This window comes from Varroa jacobsoni, unplaced genomic scaffold (genome assembly GCF_002532875.2).
Source record: "Varroa jacobsoni isolate VJ856 unplaced genomic scaffold, vjacob_1.0 scaffold_25, whole genome shotgun sequence".
NCBI classification, from domain to species: Eukaryota; Metazoa; Arthropoda; class Arachnida; order Mesostigmata; family Varroidae; genus Varroa; species Varroa jacobsoni.
The window spans coordinates 89,268-113,163 of NW_019212927.1; the positions used below are offsets into that span (position 1 = coordinate 89,268).

General features: G+C 36.0%; 1 protein-coding gene across 6 annotated transcripts in view; it reads left to right on the forward strand.

Moving 5' to 3' along the window:
* GAA1 (glycosylphosphatidylinositol anchor attachment 1) overlaps positions 1-23,896 on the forward strand; it is an 85,744-nt gene that overhangs the window by 32,753 nt on the left and 29,095 nt on the right. For 5 of the 6 annotated variants that reach the window (XR_015310286.1, XR_002679202.2, XR_002679207.2 and 2 more), the window contains exon 3: positions 11,265-11,381. Coding sequence is in view for 3 of the 6 variants with exons in the window: in XM_022830367.2 (XP_022686102.1) it covers positions 11,265-11,381 (117 nt within the window). In the remaining 3 variants the exon portion in view is untranslated. Of the gene's footprint in view, positions 1-6,603; positions 7,130-11,264; positions 11,382-23,896 lie in introns of those variants that run through there. The other variant, XM_022830384.2, reaches the window with a different exon arrangement.

Sequence of the window (23,896 nt, forward strand, 5' to 3'; positions counted from 1 at the left end):
GAGATGTAAGACCGTATTTATTTGTTGTTTAATATATAGTCGTGTTGTAGTTCAATCATGTTGTTTGATTACGTTTTCAATATCAGAATTTACTCATGGCCAATACATGCATCATTTCGCTATTTGCTCGGACCTAGTACTCCCAAATGTCAAATATGTTCATTTAAGACTTTTGCTTGTACGGATTTCCGTGTGACAATGCTATTATTTGATATTTCGCACCTCCTCAGAATTAATAAGAAATAATGTTTATGCGATTATAAAAGCTGGATGATTATTCTTTTCAATTTCGTTGCTATTTTGTTCCCCCTATCAAAGTTATTTTCCTCGATCAAGTTTTATCGTTATTATATGTTTTGAAAGGTCAGCTCGTTTGCGTGTCAATATTGCTGGAATATATATTCTATTATGTTGCCGATAGGCAATAAATTGTTTTTAGGAATGGAATATCAAGGTTTTGTTCAATCTTCCTAGTGATTTTGTTCTTCGGTATCCTAGGACATAAGATGCGATAAAGCGTCAGCATGGGCAAATTCCTCAGTGTTTTTCTTATCTCTCTCAATATTTTAATAATACAAATCATAGTACAAATCGGAATACCCGTTTTATTGCAAAATATATTATGGTCAAGAGCAGCTCTTGATCCATTTGTAAAATTAATTCTATTTTGTGGATAATAGGAATCGTTAACACGCAAATACGATTGGGAGGTCTTTTTCTTTCTCTATTTGTGTGTATCCATATTTAGCCTTATTACAGGTATTTGCGCAATGATCGAATGCTGTAATGGATTGCTGAACCATCTAGACATAAAATTACAGTTCCAACACCATATTGGTTGACATTAGCGGCTACAACTATGGGAGGATAGTGGTCAAAAAGGGTTTGAAAGTAAACTTGATTGAAGTATTTTTTCAAGTAATAAACTACGTTTTTATCCTTTTTGGGTCATTGAAATTTGCCTTTTTTTAAAGCAGTCTATACAAAGGGCCTGCTATATTTAGCTTTCTTACGAACGTGTAGTATAGTCATCCTTAATAACCTAAATTCTGAAACATCTGAAACATTCCTGGGTGAAAACGTATTTGGTATAACTCCAGTTTTGTTTGGGCCTGGCGTATATTGAATTGCAGTAATGATTAAAGCTACATAAATGATCGACTGTCTAGGAAGATGTCCGTTTTTCTAACCTAACTTTGAAATGAAAATCTTACATTCGTTGAAACAGCTTTTTAAGCTTACTATGTTTTTTATCGTAAAACCAACAACTATGAGCTCATTTGAATAGGTATGAAGTTTGTCCACCTTCTTGGGAAATAATAGTAACAATTTTGTTTCCGAATGCAATACAGGATATTTATTGCAAACACTATTATGGACTTATTTCACATCTGTTATAAGCTTCGGCAAATCCTACGATTGAAATACGTATTTCACCATTTAAGGTAGCAAAAAATCTCGTATAATGTGTCATAATAATTTTACAAATTCCAATTTTGCAAAGTTATCCTATTTCGTATTTCGTTTTCAAGTTTTAAGAAGAGATTAGAAATTGGAGTGGTTTTTAAAGATTTATTGTCCTCCTGGCTCAAGCCAAACAGCTATTGCTTGAATGCATTGTTCCTAAACTAGAGGAGAAAACTTTTGTATATTACTTTGAGGTTATATGTTACTTTTCCTCTAATGTTTTTGAAAATCGATTAATCTCCACTTTCGCCTACATTTTCTGCTATCCTGCACCATAGCTTATCTAATTTCTCATCCAACGATTTTTTAGTAAAAATATATCGTGCTCAACAACGTAGTATTTACATGGCATTCTTCACTTTAGTTGAAAATCAAGGGTAAAAGACCCCAAGTAGTTCTTGTATATTAGCTGTTTAATATCTGCCAGTTGTAAGTGTAAAGCTTTCTTGCTTTTTTCGGGTATCTTTGTCAATGATAATTTTTCTAGTTTGGTTTGAGTCTTGGTGTTTATTTTATGCACAAACACTGGTGGTATTTTAGAAGCGTAACTAACCTTTAAGGGAGTGTCTTAAATGTGTGTCTTAAATTGTTCTACATGTGCACATGTACGGTGACAGTTAACAACTTATCTAGATATTTTAAGGCTACATACCTTATATTCCAGTTTCCATAAATCATAGATCATAGAAATAAAACACTATAATGCTCCATCGTCGTAATCAATAAGTCCTCTAGCGGCAAAGCGGATTGACCTTAGACGTATATTCACCTTCATCAAATGTGAGAATAATTTTATTATTTTTTTTTATATCTTTAATAATGAGGTCGCTTTAAAGAAAATATAGGGTTAAGAGCTAATAGACAAATAGTGGGCAAACAATGTCTTTAAATACGTTACAGTGTCGGCAGGACTCCTCTAGGCAAGAAGTCTGGACAATATGTGAAAACTGTTTCTGTCAAAACTATTAGCTGAGTGCACAAAAAGACACAGAGTAACACTTTTTTACTCAGATATCTTCGTATCTCGTCGTGTGTAAAACTTATCTTAATGTGTAGTGCAAGTTATCCCAAATGCTAGTAAAATTCGAAATCGGACAAAGCATTCTATGAGAACTCTATGTCCAATCCGTCTATTACACGTTCTATTTCACATCACTTTTTACATTGATGTTCAGTTGCCGTTCATAAATAATCCAGAGTGATCAGTTTAGCCTTTTAAGCATCCCGGAAACGTAACCCCCAAGGGCGTAGCAAAAGCCATTCCGAATGCGTAGTACTGTAGGTTCTTGCAGAAAGTGCATTAACATAAAATACGTAAAAAAAAAAATGAAAACAATAAAATAGGTTATTGCACTTACGTAACTTATATTTTTGCAGTCACATTGAATCTTAACTTGCATCAGTAACTCTACTGTCAAAGTAAAAGGTCTAATTAGTTTTTTGCTTTAAATATCGCACCATACTAATTTCTGATAAATTTTCATGATACTTCTGGGTAGCATGTGGATTTACTGATATTCAGTGAATACAACTATGTCAATTACGATCCTGGCACGATCGCAGTTTCATCCATCGCCGCAGTACGTCCTGTGCGATTTCCCTTCCTAGTCTTTACCGTGCGAGCATGGTAACTTTGTACGTTATATAGCCGGCTTGGTTTTCATTCGGCAATCATCAGTCGAACCGCCTCCCGTTGACACTAGTCCTTCGCCTATGTATATATACTAGGGGCGAAGAATGGTTATAAGGCCGTTGGGTCTGTCTATTGATTTTCCAGCAAACCATAAGCTGTCAAAAATGATACGTCATAAAAGTGGCAGGAAATCTTTATCACTGAAGCATACACGATTACACAGATATGTAAGTGCAGATACAGGTTTACACTTTCTAGGAGAGCCTGCCTACCTAAAAACTTCGATTTAGCCAGATTATTTTCTTATTTGGAGCTGAAATTTCCAGCATTACTGGGGCAGTCACATACATGCGTAGCTGTGAATATATTATTAAATTCAAAGTTAGGACGATTAACAGTTGATTTTGACGCTAAATATAATTATTTATTAACATTCCATTAGAAACAACTGGAAAAGCAAAAAAAAATATGAAAACGGTTAATTAAATCATTTTAAAAATTCGAGACATAGGTTATTAAACGAATGTCACCAAACTTTATCTACCATTGCGTACTCCTTAATTCTTTGATACTGGTACAGGTTACTCGATATCATGCAAGCTCAGTATTGCATTAGAATCGTTAATAAACGCTTAAGACGTACTCTGCTGTTCCCATCGTGGTATAGCAGCAATGTGTTTGCTGTTAACTAAAGAAACCCGAGAGCCCTTAACGAAAAAAGTAAGCAAATATAATGTTCCCAGAAGACATGGCAGAAGAGGCAGAATTAATGACACAAAAAAGAAAGCGCAGTGAGTAGCTGACTCTGTAAACACAAATCACATACATAACAAAAAAAGGGAAATTAGAAAATATAAAAAGGACTGTAATTAGTATGCATGAAAGGTACATGAAGTTTTTAGAGATTCATAGTGACAATAAGACTGTGAAGAGATGCATTTTTATGCAATATAATATATGTAAATGTGATAATAGTTTTATAGACTAGAACGCCCAGTTAAAGGTTTACAATGCACTGTAACAATAGGTCATAACCCAGTCTGCGCACATGTAATTTAGGGTACCAGATTTCACATGGAGCAAAAACTAAAGGTAACAAAGAAAAGACAAGAAGAAAACTGGGCATTAACAGTAAAAAGAGGCAACCTTCCGCGGTGTCGACTCAAGTGGAAAGCGGACTTCGACGCATGTAATACCGACAATTAAATATTTATTTCTGTTTGATCGCACCTGATGTGTCGGATACGTCATCGTTGGAGCTTAAACCAGCGACCGCTGGCTCTTCGACCAAATTCGTGTAAATTTGAAATACTGACAATGAAAAAAGAAGCTGAGTCAAATTTTTAATACGTATGTTAGCATCAGTAAGAGCACTAGATAGGGTCAATAAATGTTCGAATATAAATTAGGACAGTGATAATAATGAAAATTCACAAAATAATTACAGTAATCGAAACAAGAGCAGGAACCAACGCTAAACATACTGAGTGCTAACTATACGCGAATGTGTCAAACGACAACCTGTGGCCACTACAACGAATGAATTTGTCTAAAAACATATCTAATGCCGAATAAGGACGTAAAACCGGAAACGTTTAGATTAAGCTTCGTGCATTTAACGCACAGATAGTTCATAAGACACTTACTGTAGAATTCAGTTGTTGTTAAGAGTTTCGTTAAGAATGGATTTGATGTACTGCAAAAGTGTTTGTCACCCCACAAGAGTAAAGAAAACCACTCGGAAACTCTCATGCATTTATTAGTATAATAAATAAATATATAATAATATAACAAATAAAATAACATAGCGTAGATCAAACATTGGTTATTTTACTAATGGAAGCTTCGAACAAGTAGTCTCCTCAAGTGAACATGACTGACATAAGTGCATCTTGAACCTGTCCACTGAAACGACCACATCCCTAAGAGTCTAGTTGCAAATTATAGATTTGACTCTTAACAATTTTTATCGAATTGATTGAGTCTGTGTAAATTCGCAAACTGGCACAATACTCCTTACCCTTTCCCAATAAATTGACATCAGTACTTGCGAGACTATATAAAGAATGCCATTGTTTACAGTTAGAACATCTGAATAGAGGTGGAATTGAATGCTTTTTGCTCGGACAGAATCACAGCTACGATTTATAGAATGAGAACTAGGAGGCGATGCTGTGCCAATAATTAGTTGGAAATAGTGACTCAAACGGAAAATCGCATACTTTTATGGAGTGAACACACGATGGCCAAATTTATTAGCTGTTTTATGACATCTGCTGCTGTGCAATGGTAACAACCGTTACACAGCCGCAGATGTAAAATAGGGTGTACACATTTGCGTAACGCGAAGTCAATAAATGATATTTTTAGCGAAAAGGCAGGAGGTTCAAAGTAATTCGTCAAAAAACTTGCGCTGACGTAAAAAAAGGAATTCACCTCCATCTATAAGCAACCTGCTTAACGGGCATTCCGCCATTTTTATTGGAGAAGCGAATAACGAATAGTTAGAAGAAGCACTCTTCGTAAGGATGCTTTTATTTGTGTTTAGCAGTGATGGCACTATATATAAATGAACAAGACCGTGCAGCCGTTACTTGAGTCAGAATAGCTCGCGACAATGCTGCTTATCCCTCTTGCTACTAGGAAGATCTCAAGGTAGTCCCCTGCTCTTCATAAAACAAGAAATGAGTAGAGCATTTCCAACCAGGGTTTTTCTGACTTATGATACCCTTGAGCGAAATGAAACAGCCAACTATACTACAAGTTCTACTTTCAAATATTTCAGTGAAACGAATCAATAAAGATGAAAGTTATACAAGCGGATTAATTTTAATCTAGCCAACAATAGGCATAACTGTATTTTTACTAAATAATGCGGTCAAGATCCTTTCACCTAACTCTAACCATTATTGCGATCATAATTATATTTCTCTATGTGACTTATGGTTATATTCCTAGTGGTAATGCTTTGGAGTTGCAAAGTAGATGTAGTAACAAATTAATTCAACATAAACATATCCTGGTAGCTGACTGCTTCAGTAACTCGCAGTCTAGCAGCATCTTTAATAGGAAGACGCGGGTGGGGTCGTCGTCAGCGTTGTCGGGCTGACTTCCCCACATTCTTTTCAAATACCATATTAAGATAACAGCTAGCTTTATTCATTGAATGTGTTTGCAATGTATCGATTGTGACTAAAATTCAACCTGTCTTCTATTTTGAGATGCCCATAGAGGATTGGTATTTAGCCAATAGTAGCTAATAACGTCGTCCAAACTAACGCCCAACGTGTAATGCCGTAAGGGAGTTATAGGCCAGCGCGCCAGCTTGCGTGCTTTCTTTCGCACCCTTTCGCTTGGCGCTTTTCTTAGTTCTAATGCACTTATTGCTGTTGTTATCAATCATCATCAGCATCAAAGGCTATTTTTTTTCGCATGAAATAACGTATCTCTCTAAGAAGACCCTCACTCATTGGAAGCTCTTAAGCCACTCACGCACCAGATACCTGCTGTCGTCCAGCAGACTCAAATATCTATTGCTAGTAATTTTTTGTCAGTCGTGGCAATCGTCGAGTTAAAGTAACGCAAGTATCCGCAAAACTTAACTTATCTATGTGGTGTGAACTGTTAATTCTAAGCATGGCAGCTGCGATGACATTTGGTTCTCCAGCGAACTCTAGTGACCTTCTTCATAATCATGCACCTGATCCTGGACCTGCACCAGTGTATACAGGGTCGCGGACGCAGGAAGCTCTTTATCATGACTACCTCACACAAATTGCCCGAACGAGAAAAGATAAGGAAACGATAAGCGGATCCACTTCGTTGCCGAAGTTCGAAGGAAATTATGGCGTTTCTGATATATCCATAGCACCGTCTACAGTGAACATTAAGAGGAAATCAAAAAAAAGGCCTACAACGCCTGGGCCTGTTCTATACGATTATGGATATCCTGATGATGTCGAGACAGCACAAGGAAAGAATATTTATACCACCAGCGGAAAACAAAAAAACTCGTTCAGAGATAACAAGGTAGGTTTAGTCAAAAAATAGTTTAAGAATGTCGAAGCATACAAAGATGATTTAAGCGTACAGAAGTTACATCGAGCTATATCGTTCTACTGAATATAAAGTCTCTAACATAATTAAACTTTATTTACTAATTGTTGCGCTACGAAGTCCACAACTGACGACAAAAATTAGAATTAATAACCTTGCCAATACAATATGACATCCAATTTCGAAGATATTTCAAATCGATCTGTAGACTACACCGATAATTGAATCCTTTAATAGTCCTCAGCGAAAACTTAAGGAGTTAGCTGCTTTTGATGCTTCCTGACTAGATGGCTTGAAGTTTATCTAATAAATGAATTTTTGAAATAAGCAACTCAAATCGATTCCACCAGGAGACCTTACTTACGTGCCATAAAGAATCAAGTGCTCTTATAGAGCATCTTTGCAATAAGTATCGTAGAATAAAGTATTTGACACCGTTTAACTGATATATCACGAACTTGTGTAAAGACTACATATCGTATGCCAAAATCGTCCCCTGTCCTTTTGATAAGGTATTGAGAAAGCTAATATATGTATGCAGTGTATTATAGATTACTCTAGCGCTAAGTGTGGCATTACCGCCGGGATAAAGTATTAATTCAAAACAGCTGTATGTAAAAGCAAACATATTTTTTAGTTTATTCTTTTTAGTGGTTCTTAAAATGTTTAATTGAATAGCCGAAATGATTAATATAAGGATGCTTAGCAGCGGTCGCACCTAGAAATTCAAACTTTGACCAATGGATTCGAGTGTATAATCATTGCCCGAGAGATCTCGATGGGACTGCTAGCTGTGGCCTACTTGGCTGGAACAGAAGGGTAGCCTAGGATATGCTTTTAATGAATAATATTCATGCTCACACTTAAATTGTTTTATTAGTTCTACATTTCTGACGGAAAGGGCTACGGCATGTGCATGCATCATAATAAACTCATAAATAATGTGCTTGTCGCTAACGGTACTGAGTTCAAACAATTCGAGGAGGTACTACTTAACCCAGTGGAGTGCATTCTTCTCTTTTTTCAGCTAGTTAGGTTTCGACAGTTCTCTAGTCCAGATTTTTTATACTTTACGGTAAATTCTGACGAATAATTTCACCCTTCATATATTAAACTTCATAATCGTCCTGAATATGATAGGGTTCAATATAAAAGCTTAGGGGGTCCTCAAGTGACGTTTCCTGACGGGAAGATCGAAACTGCATCCTTATCATCTGCCTATGGACCACGAGATATGCCCGGAATTAATATCTAGTTGAATCTGCCATATTATAGTATGAAGAGTCCTGTTACTCGTGGCATAGAAAATTGAAGGCGTTTAAAGCATTGGCGCTAGCAGAAATAACTCAGCATATTTAGTCACGCCTACAACCTTCTGTGACAAGCGACACTTGGCCAGTCCTGTTTGTTGAAATTGGTGAGTAGAGTTAGGTAAGGGAACCGCGTCCTCGTCATGCTTCATAGTTAACGTATTTGTCTGCTAATCTTAAAGACACATTGTGGTCTAAACTCACATCCGGGCATAGATAGACTTAGTCTCATGCTGGAAGCCAGCCGTCTAATAGAATGCGATATCGAATGTGGAACTCGAACATAGAGGTAAAGAAACCGAAAATCACAAAGTGCATTTCTCACTAAATCATTAAATACTCTTTAACACATTCCGAAACAAACAACAACAAAGGACACGAAACAAAAGTAGTCATGTGTATATAAAAGGACGTTGCATTCATGAAAAAGCAGTGATATGAGCAAAAGTGTCAACCATAATGTGTGGCTAATTTTTGAGAAGTATTTATTTTATTTTTTGGCTCAGCTTGTGGTTGTACGTCCTATTAACATTCTTCTTTTGTGTTCTACATGGCTTTGATAAACTTAACACTGACACACAGTAATGGGTTGTAATCCCATTAAAAACTTTTTTGTGTCAGAAAATGTAATCACGAACCATTGGCTGAACAGCGAGGAAAGACCCATAGTGTGCCACTATAGTATGGCCTAAGCACCTTCTTGGCTCTTTCTGAAGGTTTATATTAGTGTCAAGATCTTCTAGGTCGAAACCTTCTCGCTGGAAATTCATCTTCTTGTAGATCAAGGTGTATCTCCGTGATTGGTGCTGCTACTGAAGACGCCTAGCAAATAACTCTCCAAATCTCGTTTACTTATATGAGTGGCTCTTCACATTATTTGAACGTTGATGTATTTTCCAGGTGACGTTTAGGCAGAGATAAGCAGAGATAACTAGACAAAAATAGCGCATGCATACCCCCGCCTGCGGTTCCCCTCCAGAGAGCAGCTGTTAAGCACGTTGAAAAAATGCCGTTATTATCTGAATGATAAAGCAGCTTCTTCTCATTATTTGGGGATTAAACCCTGCTTCTATTAGCGGGGGGCTTACTTGTATATGTCAATCAATTTTGATGCCGTCCAGAGAGGCAGAAAGTGCATTTGTACGTTTTAAAGGTTGTCTTCTAGCAGGGATTGCGGTTTCGATAGCTATTTCGGTATCGCAGCCTTGTTTAGGTTAAGTCGCGCTTCTAATTCGGAGATAGGAGCCAATTTCTCTTTGTAATTTACATCAGATCTAATTAGTTTTCCTTAAATCGCATGACGATGTTCATCATCTGTTAGATAACTGCGGATTGTTTTTTAATTACTTTTTTTATTTCGGTCACATATAAGTTATTTGCGCCGGTCGCGCTCATAGAAATACTCCTTCGAATGAATGTTTCATGGCATTTCTTGCGTGAGATTTCGGTTAGCAGGAAAAACCGACCAAAGTTACCGTTTTGCGGTAGAAAGGACCGATGTTACAGTTGAATTTACAGAAAAACACGAATTAGAGTATATTTGCTTTGTCGAGTTGTTGTAGAATTTATTTTTTTATGATGACGTTAGTTGTAGGAAATACTTAACTGATAGCTGAGTTTTACTGTTGCTGCCATAGCCTGCAGCCTGTCGATTTTGAAGCTCATTCTATGTGACTTGACAGAGACCCGAATCACCATATAATCCGTGTTTGATTTATTCAAATTGTAGTTTAGTGAACGTTTCAGAGAGCACAGGCGTATCGGATAAATATTATAATGGGCCGAAGTGACCAAATGAGCTGTCGAAAACTTAACACGTTCCACAGAGGAAAGGTCATTGTAGGCCATTGTAAATGTACAAGAGGGATAAACGCTCTGGGGCGGTACCGCATGAGGATTGTTTAAGAATAACTTGCAGGTTTATCTGATGTCCAACTGCATGGAAGTATCGCGACCGGAAACCCAGTTGGAGTTGCTCTTTCAATTATGGCTACATACTCCAGCCGTATTTGACGTAAATGGGACTCCGAGTCCTAGCTTAGTAAGCTTTATGTCTATGAAGCCAAATGTTCAATTCCTGATATCAGAAATGTTCGGCTGGCTAAGTCCAACGGTGAAGCTATTCTTCTTTATAACTGGTGGACGTGCCAAGAGTCCACCTTCAACGCTTTTTGAAACATGATTCAACGAAAAATATCTAGGATGTTTAAGGTCGCCATATCAGCGTATGTGTTCAGAGAGTAAACTTCTGCAGGGCAAAGATATTTACCTACATCGAAAAAGTGCCTCTCTCAAAACATTCTACCCCATAAAATGAGTGTAATATCTCTCAAAAAACTGATCTACAGCAAATATTATGCTTCATTCAAACGACATGTCCAATTCCTTTTAGATTTAGAGGAATACTAGTAACTATCAAGCCATAGTACATTTACTTCATAGCAATTTATTTTTTCCGTGCGCCCACATAGCTTTACTAAAAATTTACGCGCACGGTGCTTGTATACTTATCAATAAACCAGGGCCAAAAAGACTGATCTATTTAATCGCGCAAGAAAAGCGGTTTGCGTTTGTCAGCACAAGTAGAGCCGCGTTCCACCGGAGATCGTAATAATTGCTATTGTTAAGCAATAAATAAAATCAGTATAACGAAGTTATAAATTACCGTGTATCTCTGTTTAGTGTTTGTTTCTTTTCCATCATGTATCAACAACTTTGGCATTCATAGTAGTATAATATCAATTTTCTGCTGTAGTTATTGCAATTATTAATAATTAATGCAATTAATGATTATTCAGGAAGTGAGCGGCACGCATGGATATTACGCAACACCTGGTTCTTCCACAAATAGAGACAGAAGACCCTACGAATCATCGTATTATGAGCCGATCGATTACGATGATGGATATTACCAGGTTGGTTGAGTTTCATTTAAATGAGCTTAATGCGGTCTGGATTCTAAAAACTCTTTATAATACTACCTTTTTTGTTTAGGTATCTTTTCTCGTCTATTAAAATTCAAGTTCATAAAATTCAAACCTTATTCAGGCACACAAACACAAGGACCGAATTAGTTTGATTAAGCAAACATGATTGATTAATAAACTAATTCTGGATTATTTACCTTTAACGTGTATATACATTTTGAATCTAGAACTCCATAGGTGATTCCTAAACCGGTTGGTATGAGCTAAGTAAATTAGTGCGGCCATTACGCATTAACGTATATGAAGGCGCTAAATATGTACAGGAATGGTATAACAAAGACATTACTAAGTTCCTTGTCGGGTCTTCCACATCTAAGTAATTTATGAAAATTATTTATAAAAACTATTATTTGTAAAAAAATGCATACAAATAGTATGAATGTATCGGCGATGAGAATGCGGTGTACATACGAAGGAAAAAGATGTTTCTAAGAAATCTTCCCTCTAACACAATTTGAAATGCATAGACGTAATTTAATGTATGGATACTGTAGAAGTGGGTAAAGTACGGAGAAGAAAATTCCTAATAGCTATCCGATTACTTAAAGTATTGAACCATATGATATCCTAGTTGAAACAAATCTTAAATGGCTCATTATTTTGCCTAAGTTTTCACAGGAAACACTGTGTTAATAAATATGGGTAGTTCAAATGACGGCAGGAAAATGTATTGATTAGCTATGGAACTGATCAGCCATAATTACACTGGTACAACATAAGTGATTCGCGTGCTGCATATAATATTTTGTGCAGCTAAACATGTTATGCTTTTTTGCTTGGAGAAGCGTCTTACTCTACGAACATCCGAAGCACGGGCCTGATCCATAGATGGATAAAGGGCGCTTTCGTACTTTGACAATTCATCCAAAAGAAATATTTTATTATTAAGCTAAAAAGCATTTTTTGACCCAACGTTAAATGGCCACATTTCCTATGGTTTTGAAGAACAATAGGAAGCACCTTTTATTATCATGCATGTCCATCTCTCATGGCTGACGGTAGTTTTCGACATTCATGTTTGGAGCTATCGTTATAAACACACTTATAATAGTCGTGTATAATAATAAACTATCACAAAACGGCATGAAACACGTTTTGCTGTAGCTAAGTATCGTTTTCAATTTACTACTATAGTTTAAGCAACAACGTTATTAATATGTTCGGTTCGAGCAACTTTAGGAGCATCCATAGTTCGGCTATTGCACAGAATATTTTTTACTGCGAATTGATTTATTGACAAGGCTATCAACGTCTTAATAGTGGAAGCCTCACGGTTTGTTTCTGAACCGTAAGACAACGGATTTTCTAGAAAAGCCACCTCTTGCACCGATTTTACGTATAAATTTCCTTTGGATCTTGTGAAATGCCTTTCTGTCATTAGGGGCGCCATATGTCCAAGTAGTTCATGCACTTAAGAACCACAAGATTATTGTGAAAATCGGTTTCGAAACACAGGAACACTGCATATCGAATTTGCACAATTTCAATAATATGAGAATCAAGGCTTAAAAGAGGACTAACAGAAACTCCTGAATCCTGAACAGACTCAGCTCTGGGGATAGTTACAATCAAAATGTAAATCTCATGATCGTCGGAAGAAATATCGATCTTCGTTAGGTTCTGGTCGTTCGCAGCTAAGGTAGTTGAGGATTGCAGAAGTGTCGCAAATAGTATACAGTTTGAAATTTAGTGCCTAACTAAAGTATACACTTTGGAAACACATCTTTGAGATCAAGTATGGGGCAAATGGGCTTTTACGCGATATCTTTGCGAACAGTAACTCAAATCCTCGTTTAGCTAACTTTGTCAGTCAGGCAGCCAAACGATGATTTTATTATATATTTTAAGGTTATATAGTTTTGAGATTGGCTGCGGGTAGGTGACTTTACTGAACACCGTAGAGAAATCGAAGTAATGTATCGTCATGTCCTATATCATATTCATCGCGTTCTAATGAATTTTATTTTTAGCTGATTCGTTCATCATCTAGCAGTTTTTTTTAGAATTCATTTTATTTATGAAACTAAACTTTTTCTAAATATGAAACTACAAACTTTCAAAAAGGGTGAACTCAATTAGCATTTATGCGATAGTCCTATAACTATCAACGTGGGTTTTTTTGTAAGCAGATGTGAAAAGTGTAACTGCGATAACAAGTCATATAGAAAGGACCTCGTCTTAATGAAAACGAAGACCAGCTTTCGTTAATTCTTTGTAGAAAACCCTCATGCGCTTAATTATATCCAGATAGAACTAATCTGCTTTTATTGATTCATCGGTTATGTTCACCAGTGAACAATAAGATACTATGTGTATTCACTTCAGAGCTAGTATGACAACAATGAAAGCCGTCACCAAGAGCCAAGGTCTTTACAAGTTCATTGTCTTCAGCATAATTTTAGCATTAGTATCTTCAATACCACGAATTCGTTTGTTTTCGTGCTTCAGAATCTTCTTTGGGTTTCGGGAGAAGAAATATACCTTTCCAGAAGTTTAAGTCTCGTAGACCTTTTTTTCATACTTAGCCTGTGCAGTCGTAAAAAGATAATTTTCAATCAACTTACTCAGTTCAAAAATATGGTATCTTTTTTTACCAACCTTTTTCGATTTCTCCGAAACGACGATCTTTTAACTTCCGTGGTTGCCTTTATTGCACCAAAGAAAAGTGACAAAATTAAACTTAACAGTATATTGAATGTACAACTTTACATTAACAATCATCGTTCGTCTTTGGGATTCATATTAATCGACACTCTACATAGCAGAACTTAATAGCAACCCCCCATGAGATAAATTATTCGGTAGCTCAGTCGAGTCGTTACCATCTATCTATTATGGGATTTCATAGCACAAATATTACTTTATCAATAAATCACTTTCGCATCGGTTCGATAATGTCTATATATTTCTTCGAATAGAATCAAAAGGGTTTTCAAAATTGCGACACACTAACTAATTGGTAGTGAAATCAAGAAGTAACTTTAGGGTAATAATTATTTCACGCTTAGTTGGGCTAGGCAGTTGAGATTTAGAAGTTACATATTCGATTTACAATGAGCGTAACGAATTAAATTATACCAATAGCTATGCACTACATAACATACAGTATTCACGACATTCTTCAAGTAAAAAACGACCATTTTCTTTATGTAATGTACAATATAATTTTAGATTGTCCACATGAAGCTTTGTTGCACTCCAACAATCTCTTACGCCAAGGTAATGCTAAAAAAAGAATTAGGAGGTGCGTAAAAGTCAAGAATCTCTCTATTGTTGTCAACTTAAAAAGGATTTGGGATTTTACAAACTACTTTTGACTGTGCGGAAATTAATCCCAAGCCTTATCAGAATTCCGAACGAGAGATGATGGTGCACCCGGTTAGGCTTCTTTGAACAGACGTATATGTATTGAAATTCACTACGTCTAGTTGGAATATAACCCAGTAATGTAATGTTGTAGCAAGCTTAATATTCGTCAGTTTACTGTTCGTAGGTTTATGCTAGTTCGGACCAAGAAGTTGTAAAATCTTTCCCTTATCAATTTTTAAGCAGTGTCTTGTAGCTTTTCGGGCATGGAGCCTTTTGGGCAGTGTCAGGAAAGCGGGGCCTCGCAGCCTCCATATGTCCATTCAGTGCTGTTGGTAACAGTTTCCTCTTTTTCATTCCTCCATTCATCCATAAAAGCTTCCATCCAAAAAGAGGTTCCGCGGATGTTCAGGTTCGGCCGAGCGATGTCTGCCAAATGACGTTGCGACACTAGTCTGGCTACCGTCTCAGCCGTCACCGACAAAATTAAGAGGTTGGCACAGTGTTACTCTAGCCACAATGAAATCAATCTATATTTTATTTGAATTAAAAAAAACACATCATTTCTGAGATATAAGCCGACGATTATCGATATAAGACTCGCTAATAAGTTTTTTAAAATGTAATTCATCATCCCAGTGCTTAAAAAGGGAGAGCTGGGGTATTAGACTTTTGTACGATTTAGTCATAGTTATGTGTAGTAGTTTTCCAAATAAATATGCGAGATTTAAATAGAAAATTGGCAAGATATTAAAGGCTAATCAAAACCAACGAGGTTCAGTCAGTCTCAGGATGTCTTCGGAAACCATAAGGCGTGAATATTCAAAATCTATCATAATAAAATTACTTTTTTTCCAGAAGCGGTTTAAGAAAGAAAGATCGACCCGAAGATGTTTTTCAAATGTAATTGGAGATGAGCTGTTTGTCTAGTTGCATTGGTGCGACTATGTATTTACCTTTTTAGCTTGTGATGAACTAGCTGATAAAGGACAGATTAGAATCTATGAAGCAACCTTTAGCTGCAAAGCCGGATAAAAAAATATATTTTGCTCGGTATGGCCTGACTCTGTTGAATTTATAAAAATATCGAAAAGGCCTTACCTACAGATGTGCAAGCTATTAATGAGAGAGCGAACCAATGAAAGGACGAGATCGGAAATTGCTTTCATATCACCTTTTTCTCGGCCTTAGAGAAGTTACTAAGGCCGGTATTAAAGCGATTCTTAAAGAAATTTGGTCTACTCTTAAGAAGTAAAAGCTCTCACAAGTGACTACTAGTTCTACTACATGTAGATTGAATCATTTTGAGAAGGTTGTAATTCTTTCAGTACGTATTGAGCCATCACCACCGTTGTCGTTGACGTATACCTATCAGCAGTAAAATATTCAAGAGCAATAGCTTGAATGTTGAATGCAATTATGACAGGCGGCGTTTGAATATAATATAATTTGCCTTTATTAACTTCTGATAACGGTAATTCAAATATATAAAGCGATGAAGATAAAATAAAGGAAAGGGTGGATCTGAACCAAATTTAGCAAAATCTGTCATTGAGAAAATGATTCCAGCGATGCTTTATATATTTCATTGTCTTGTTAGATAAATTTGCTGAACTCTTGAATCCTTAGCGGACTGAGAATCGTTCCTTACTTCTAAATAAACGCTGATTAACTAGATGAAGCGTTTGAATCATGTTGATGATAGCATTTGTCTTTGATGGTGCTCTCTGAAAATATGGACATCATAGTTCCTTTCAAGGATAACTTAGCAGTATAACTTTTAGGCACGAAAGTACGATATGTTAGCATAGTAGGATATCTTAGGTTCTCTGTGTAGTAATTAATCGACAACATTTGTCTCAAAAAATATTCATACATTCAACTCCACCTCCCATTTAGCCCATTTAGCTTCCAGGTGACTATGCAATATAACTTAAATCAATAAGGTTCATAAAATATAAGTTGCTTTCAGATCGGCATTAAAAACGTAACTTTGAGCTAAGCAAAACTTTCGTAGAAAAATGCCGTGATTTTTTTGCTTCTTTATTGTTCAGGCAAAATTCGATGAAATGCAAAAAAAGCTGTTCCATATAGCCCCATCTTTTGAAATCTGGTTAAAGAAAAACAATTAACAACGTGATTTGCACGCATTTCTTATTCATGCATATCTAAAAAAAAAAACTTGAAGCTTCTAATATATTAGAATTAAATCAACGTTTCCTGGTTAGAAAAAGGGAGTAACTTATATAGCCCTTGTCCCGTATAACCTTACCTTTTCGTATATGATGTCACTGTGTCGGGGCGGTTGTTCAACTTTTATAATGATATTGTACACTAAACTAAAAAAGGGCGATGACGTAATCCTTTGTTAGGTTCTTCTCCTTTCGTTCGTCCTCCCATTATTTTCTTCGTTTTTTCGAAATTTTTCATTCGAGCTAGTAATTCCAGATTCACAAGTCCATTATCTTGATTGAACATACGGTGGTGAATGTTTTCCTCAAATGAAAGTGAACTTTTTTTTGATAACGCAAAACGCATTGTAGCTGCAGAAGAGGAAATTTTATTGCTTTCATGGACAAAGGAAATTAATTGGTTTCATAGACTATTTATCAAATCCAAATTCACGAACACCATAGTATATACAAACATTAATAATGATCTCGTAGCAGCTACCCTATTCTACCTGCCGCTTACACTTTTAAAATTATTCTTTGGTCGAGTATTCTAACAATCCAATGTGTCGCCGTGTAATACTTGACTCTGCTACATTTTATAAAATAATTCCCGCACCATCCGCTGCTTGAGTTTCATACATTCTCTCGTACTGGTCATCGACCGAGGCCAATATGCACTTCCCGTTTTTAACTGATACTGAGTATAACAGTTGTTCCTTCCATGTCTTGAATTCGAATCGAACACGAAATTCTGGACCATTCAGAATTTGCAAGCGGCACTAAACGCTGTCTCATATCTTCACCAGGTATATTAGACAAAATTGAGATTACTTGTTATTTGGTGGCATCATTGATCCGATTCTGTGATAAACAGCACCATTTATAATCAAAGAAAAATTACAGGGTCCTTCTAATTAACAAGTATATAGTTTGATATTTTTTAAAAGTACCACAGACCATTATTCTTCAGTAGTGTATTGTTTGCTATAATCTGTATAGTTCTGCAAGCAGTTATATGTCATTTAATTTATTTTTTCTCTGCATAAAATAAAAAAGAACTGTTTCATTTTTAAAAAGGGGTGCTTAATTGTAAGGATAAATTTGATATACCTGCTGCCATATCGAAAGACATCTGTTGAAATGGCTCCATATTGGTTTTGACTTGTTAGATACATCTGTTATTATCGGCGTGATATCGCTGATATGTTTATTTGTGGTGTGTTGTTTTGTCGGAGAATGTGTTGTTTCTTGCAGTCTACTGCACGTCGATCATCTGTTTCTCCTGTTGTTTCACTCTATGATGAAATTGTTATTTTCCAAAATCTGCTCCATATCGATTATTGGTTTTTTGTACTACTTCATTCTGTTTGGAAGTTCGGTGACTTTCGTTATTTGCACGTCGTCTCGATCGTGAGTCCGTATTTGTATCAAATGAAACACCTTGTTATGTACTTTCGTCGTCATATAGGCATCCTTCTTCTGACATATTTGCTGGTTAAACTCAGGTGCTTGTTTTAGTTTCTTAGCGTCGCGATTCTTTTGGCGATTGTTTTTGACCTTGATCGTTTCGGTATGATGCAGCTATTCATTTATTTTGATTTACATAAAATCTAATAATTTCTTCTACAATAAATCGTATCTAAACTATAAAACAGATTCTCACGTCACATACGGCAGTCTTTGTAGGTACGAGTAATTACATGATATACGTTTCTTTAGATGGTTATATGGCAGTGGCTGTTCTACGTGCTTTGTGGAAGTATAACTTCTGCGGTGTTTGAGTTTTGTATAAGGGACTAACTCCGTCTGCCTTTTGATTCAGCCATATTGCATGTTACATGTATGAAAGCTAAATAAAGATTTTTTGCCAAATGATGAACCCTTCCTAATTTTTTTTTTATTGTATTTCATTCTAATTTACTCTCTAGTTTGTCAGATATACTATTTCGAGCTTTCGTAATGGTTAGCCATTTCAACATCTTTTGTTTCTATTATAAACGCGGAATTAATCATAAATGGAAATTCAAACCTATGAACAGTGGTAACAGGATTTCGCCCGAAACGTATCGCGACGTTAGCACTTATGTACAATAAAATTCAATTAATGTGTTTGGGCGCAGAGCCATCGATTATCTTACCCACCAAAACTGGTTCTTACAAGATCTTACAACGCTGAGCTAACATCAACCCAATATCATATATTGGAAGAGAGAATACATTATGAATAACCAGTCATCCGTTTGTAATTGCTCTGTAAAATGCTTGAGTGAACATGTGCTGTACATTCGAGGAAATAACTGTAAAAATTGTTTTTCAACAACAACAGTGAGTTCAATAAATCGCTCTAAGTATTTCAATAATAGGCTTTCATTTATAGCTTATCCTACTTAATACATGATTTGTATAGACTCATACAAGAATCCCGCAAATTGCGATTAGCATATTGATTACATTATCTTATTTTATTTTGGTGTACTATATTCTTTCTTTCGTAAATTTAATACTTCGTATATTTTAGCACAATTTTTTAATCATAGAATGAACATCAGGGTAGGGCATCAAAAACCAAAATAACTGTTGGCGTAATCTACCATAGCTTTAAGGCCAATCCGTGTTTGTTTGCATGAAACGCACGTGTTTATGCTATCTTTATTTATTTTGATTAATAAATAAGTTGATATTATTCATACTTCCAATTTATGTGGCAGTCTAATTAGACAAATGAATATTAAATCCAAACCAAATTCAATTAATGCAGCTCTCTTTAAGTGATCTGCTAAAAATCAAAAGGTTTGCATAACGCTCAAAAAGCTCGTCTGCTGAGGAACGTCACTAACATCCTGAAAGATATAAATTTTAGTGATTCGCAGTATTCTTCTTTTGACCAGAGTGCAAATGCCCCTAATATTCTTGTTTAAAACGCGTCCAAAAGGAATCGAATATGGAATGGTGAAATTTCCAGCATTTTGGGAAAATATTAGTCCTTTCTTCGACAAGAAAATTTTGGATCTCTTTTACTGCGGGTATAGTTGTCTTATAGCGGTAATCAGTCCGGAAAACAAACTGCCCTAACATGATCTGGTTGTAAAGTGACTCTCGATAAAAGTTAATGACTAACTTTTATTAAACACAATAAGGATAACTGCTAGTTAATTAAACGGCAACGCGTTAACTCAGTATTCTGTATTGGTTTCTTGCACGAGTTTTTACCGTGCTTGCTCATAGATCCACGGTGCCTTTTCGGTAAAAAAATTCCAACCAATCATGTTTTTGACCAGTTAATTTTGCACTTCTTTTTTTTGTTTACTGAAAAATTAACTGAAGTTCTTTCTTTTAAACGTAGTGGCATTAGTAGAGTATTCTTTAGACATTTAAAAAAATCTGTTAAGGAATCTTTTTGGTACAGCCATAAATTCGTAGGGTAAAGGGTCTGCAATTAATTCCAAATGAACATCTCTCGTAAGGATGCAGCTACAAAAGAGAACATAACTTTTACCAGTAACGTTATTATCATATCTTATATAATTCAGACGAACGAGACTCGCACGGGTATGAGCAAACGGAGGGCTTTTCTTAAATCTTGGCACTTTAAACATTGCACCTAAGCTAGAAGTGTCCTAAATTTCATGCATATCTTTAATTTAAGTTTAATTATTTTCTTGGTGATTTTTCGAGTGTTTAAAGTAGACATTTCAATGGAATTGTAGGTAATGTGGATGCAGTACCACAAGCATAAAGATATTTGCCAGCGTGGATTCAATTTACCAATATTTGACAGAGCCGTTTTAGTTTGGTAGAGTCATCAAACTACTAGCATCGTACGGAAATTGCTCCGACCTTTGTAGCTTTGATTTTATAAGCATCTATCTTTTATCGCCAAGAACAGTTTCGAAACGAGCAATCTGCTGCGTTTCGGTATATCGTTATATCCTAAAATGAATTGGTTTGTAAAATGCTCTTATTGGATGTTATTTCGCTAGCATTGTCTCAACTTCAAAAAAATACATTTAATTTATTATCATTGTCCGCTTTAGAATTTATTCTATATCATTGAAACAACATTTTTCGCACAATGGCCTATACGCAAATGTTAATAAACACATTTTTTAGCTTTACGCTCAATCCTTGTGAAGACTGCCAATTCACTTTAATCTAACGCGTGCTTTGGTCATGGCTTTTTGAAATCTCTATACCGGCTTTTCTACAGTCTGGTTGCTTCTTCAGCACCTGCCGCATTATTTGACAGACTGACATCAGTCCACTCAGCTTGAATTTTACTTTTGAAAAGATAGACTTTCGTTGTTTTCGTTTTCTTAACCCATCTCGCGTTGCATCACTATTACACCAAAAGCAAGTCGTGTTGATTAATAAACAAACACTCTCTAATTAAGTGAGTTGCTATTGAAGCTGCAAGTAATTCAAGCCTATCAAAATGCAGCAGGGCAGGTATTACACCGCAACACATCGTCTTAGGCGATGTGCGCAAACGACCCAAGAAAACAATTAGCAAATTCTTCCGAATTACATCGACCCTATAACTGCCTGTAATCCGTAGTATTGGTTTTGTTAGGTAAAGGTGGTTCCTACCATGGGCTATGGGCTAGGCATAATGCAAAACAAAAAACTAACCGTAGTGCGATGTTACACATATCAAATCATAAACCGGGGAAGTCATCTTAATCACCTCCTTTGAGTAGGGCCTTTCTTTCAACAATAGCTGCAACAGCAATAGCAATATGATTGCAAAGACGAAGTCTGAAAACCTATTCTATATCCAAAATTACTAAAAATGTCTAAGACCTGGCGAGCTGGGGAGACAGCCCCAACACAGCCAGTCAGAAATGGATCAGGGTGGTGAAGGAAAGTGATTTTATTTTGCGGTATGTTTGGGTAGATGTAAATGTTAATCAAATCCATTCATATTAGAAAAAGTTGATGAAATAATACACGGGGTTCATGCTCCCCTGCATGTCTCTTTTCTCAATTCTAACAGGAGATTTTTACATTATAATCATACAGCAGCAAGTAGTGTGCGTTCCTCGTTATTTTAATTTCTTCATACATATTTTGTGTGTCCCATTAGTTATAGTTCATACCAAATCTGTACGTAAGATCATCGATAAATTAGCCTGTGTAAATTAACTGGAGATACATGAGCACATAAAGCTACACTTTCGGCATTTTCTGCATTATTTGCTCATTATGCGCTCATAATTAAATCCCGCTTCTTTATCTAGGACAGTCTGACTGATGGCTAAATATTCATTGACTACGTGGCTTCTTCTCTAACAACAGCAACAGGCATTTTCCTTGATTACACATAGCTTTTTCTCAACTAACGATGATAAATCTGTGCATTTTGCGCCGTCATGCTTTTCTTTGTAAAGAATTCACAATCGATACGCAAAGGAAGTGTTAACTTTTTTAACCCCATTGAATTCAGAAGTTTTGTGTAGCCAACTGAATACTACGAGAGCAAAAGTGCATATGTATGTTGAATGTAGGGTTTAACCCCGACGACTGGATTTGGTTCTCACGCGGACAGAATTCACTAATGATGGATTCCTCTGTTGTGCTTCACTTCGAGCTATAGTAACTGAAGGGAAGACACAGCCTTATTTACTTCTAGAAAAAAACAATTACGGATGCCACTAGATCGATAGATGGATGTTAGTCAGTCAGCATTTCCATTATACCAGACGAGCCGGCTCCCTGGTGGAAAGGGTTGTTTCTTCCGCTCTGCCTACGGGTCTAACCAGTCACCATAGATTCGTAGGAACAGACAATGCTACTCCTAAGGATCTAATGATCTACTTTTGTATCTATCTTTGGTACAGCACAGTTTTGCTGTCGCTCCTTAATTTCAAAATTCCAAAAAATATCCCTGCCAGGAAAAGGGCTGCTGGTGTACTAACTGTCCTACATGTCTGATATTCTCCCAAAACTGAGGTACATCCCGCGATTTAAAGGGGTCTTTTAACCAAGTTCTTGTCGTTGTCGGCCTTGTCTAGACTGAGGCCACACAGAAGACAACTGACTCCACTACCGTCGTGAAGAATTTCCCTTTCCAGATGCATCTGGAACCAGAGATACCACTACCAAATTCGAAACCGTTCGACGTTAATGTACAAAGTTCTCGAATAACAGACTGTGCCTGTTTTTTAATTGCAGGTATATGCATGTTGCATCTTAGCGAAAGGATTAACCGATTTCGAAGTTACCAGTATTTTATTTATTGAATTCTATTTCAGTCCACTGTTCTACGGTAATTCATCTAGTAACCTGGTGATACGGTAATTCAGCACGGTAGCTTTTTTATACATCACTTTTTTCCCAGCAATTTTCTCTTAGTATATACTGAACACATTTCTTTACATATTAATTAAAAACACGATTTGAAGGTACATACAGTATATATCACCATTATTTATTCACATATACATGTAAATCGACTATAGAACAGTATAGAATTTTATAAAGTAAAATAATAGATCCAGCAATCTGTTGCTCCAGTAATCCAGATGTTCATTATTTAAAGCATGGCATTATCGTTTTTGCATTATCAGTACTATTTTGATACAAATTTTTATTAGATACAACTATAATATAGGTTTTGATATATATAACACGTGTAGTTATCGTAATTTTCTTATGAAATAACGTCTTACTGTGCAGTTCTTTTATTATACTGGGTTGTAAAAAAGTATTGACCGCCTTTGAAGCATATATTTTTTTGCATTTTATAATAACATTAGTTAATTAGATATGCGCCACTTTGATCAGTGACCTTCTAACTTTTTTCTAGTACCATTATAATTCTATTACTTTAAAACTTCTGTAGTTTTTGGCTGAAAAACAGTGATTTTTGCATACCTCAATTGAAACTAAATTAACACAACTAAATCAGACGTTTTTGCGTAGTTTGATAGTTCAAGATTTGCTTTCACGACGGATGCATTCAAA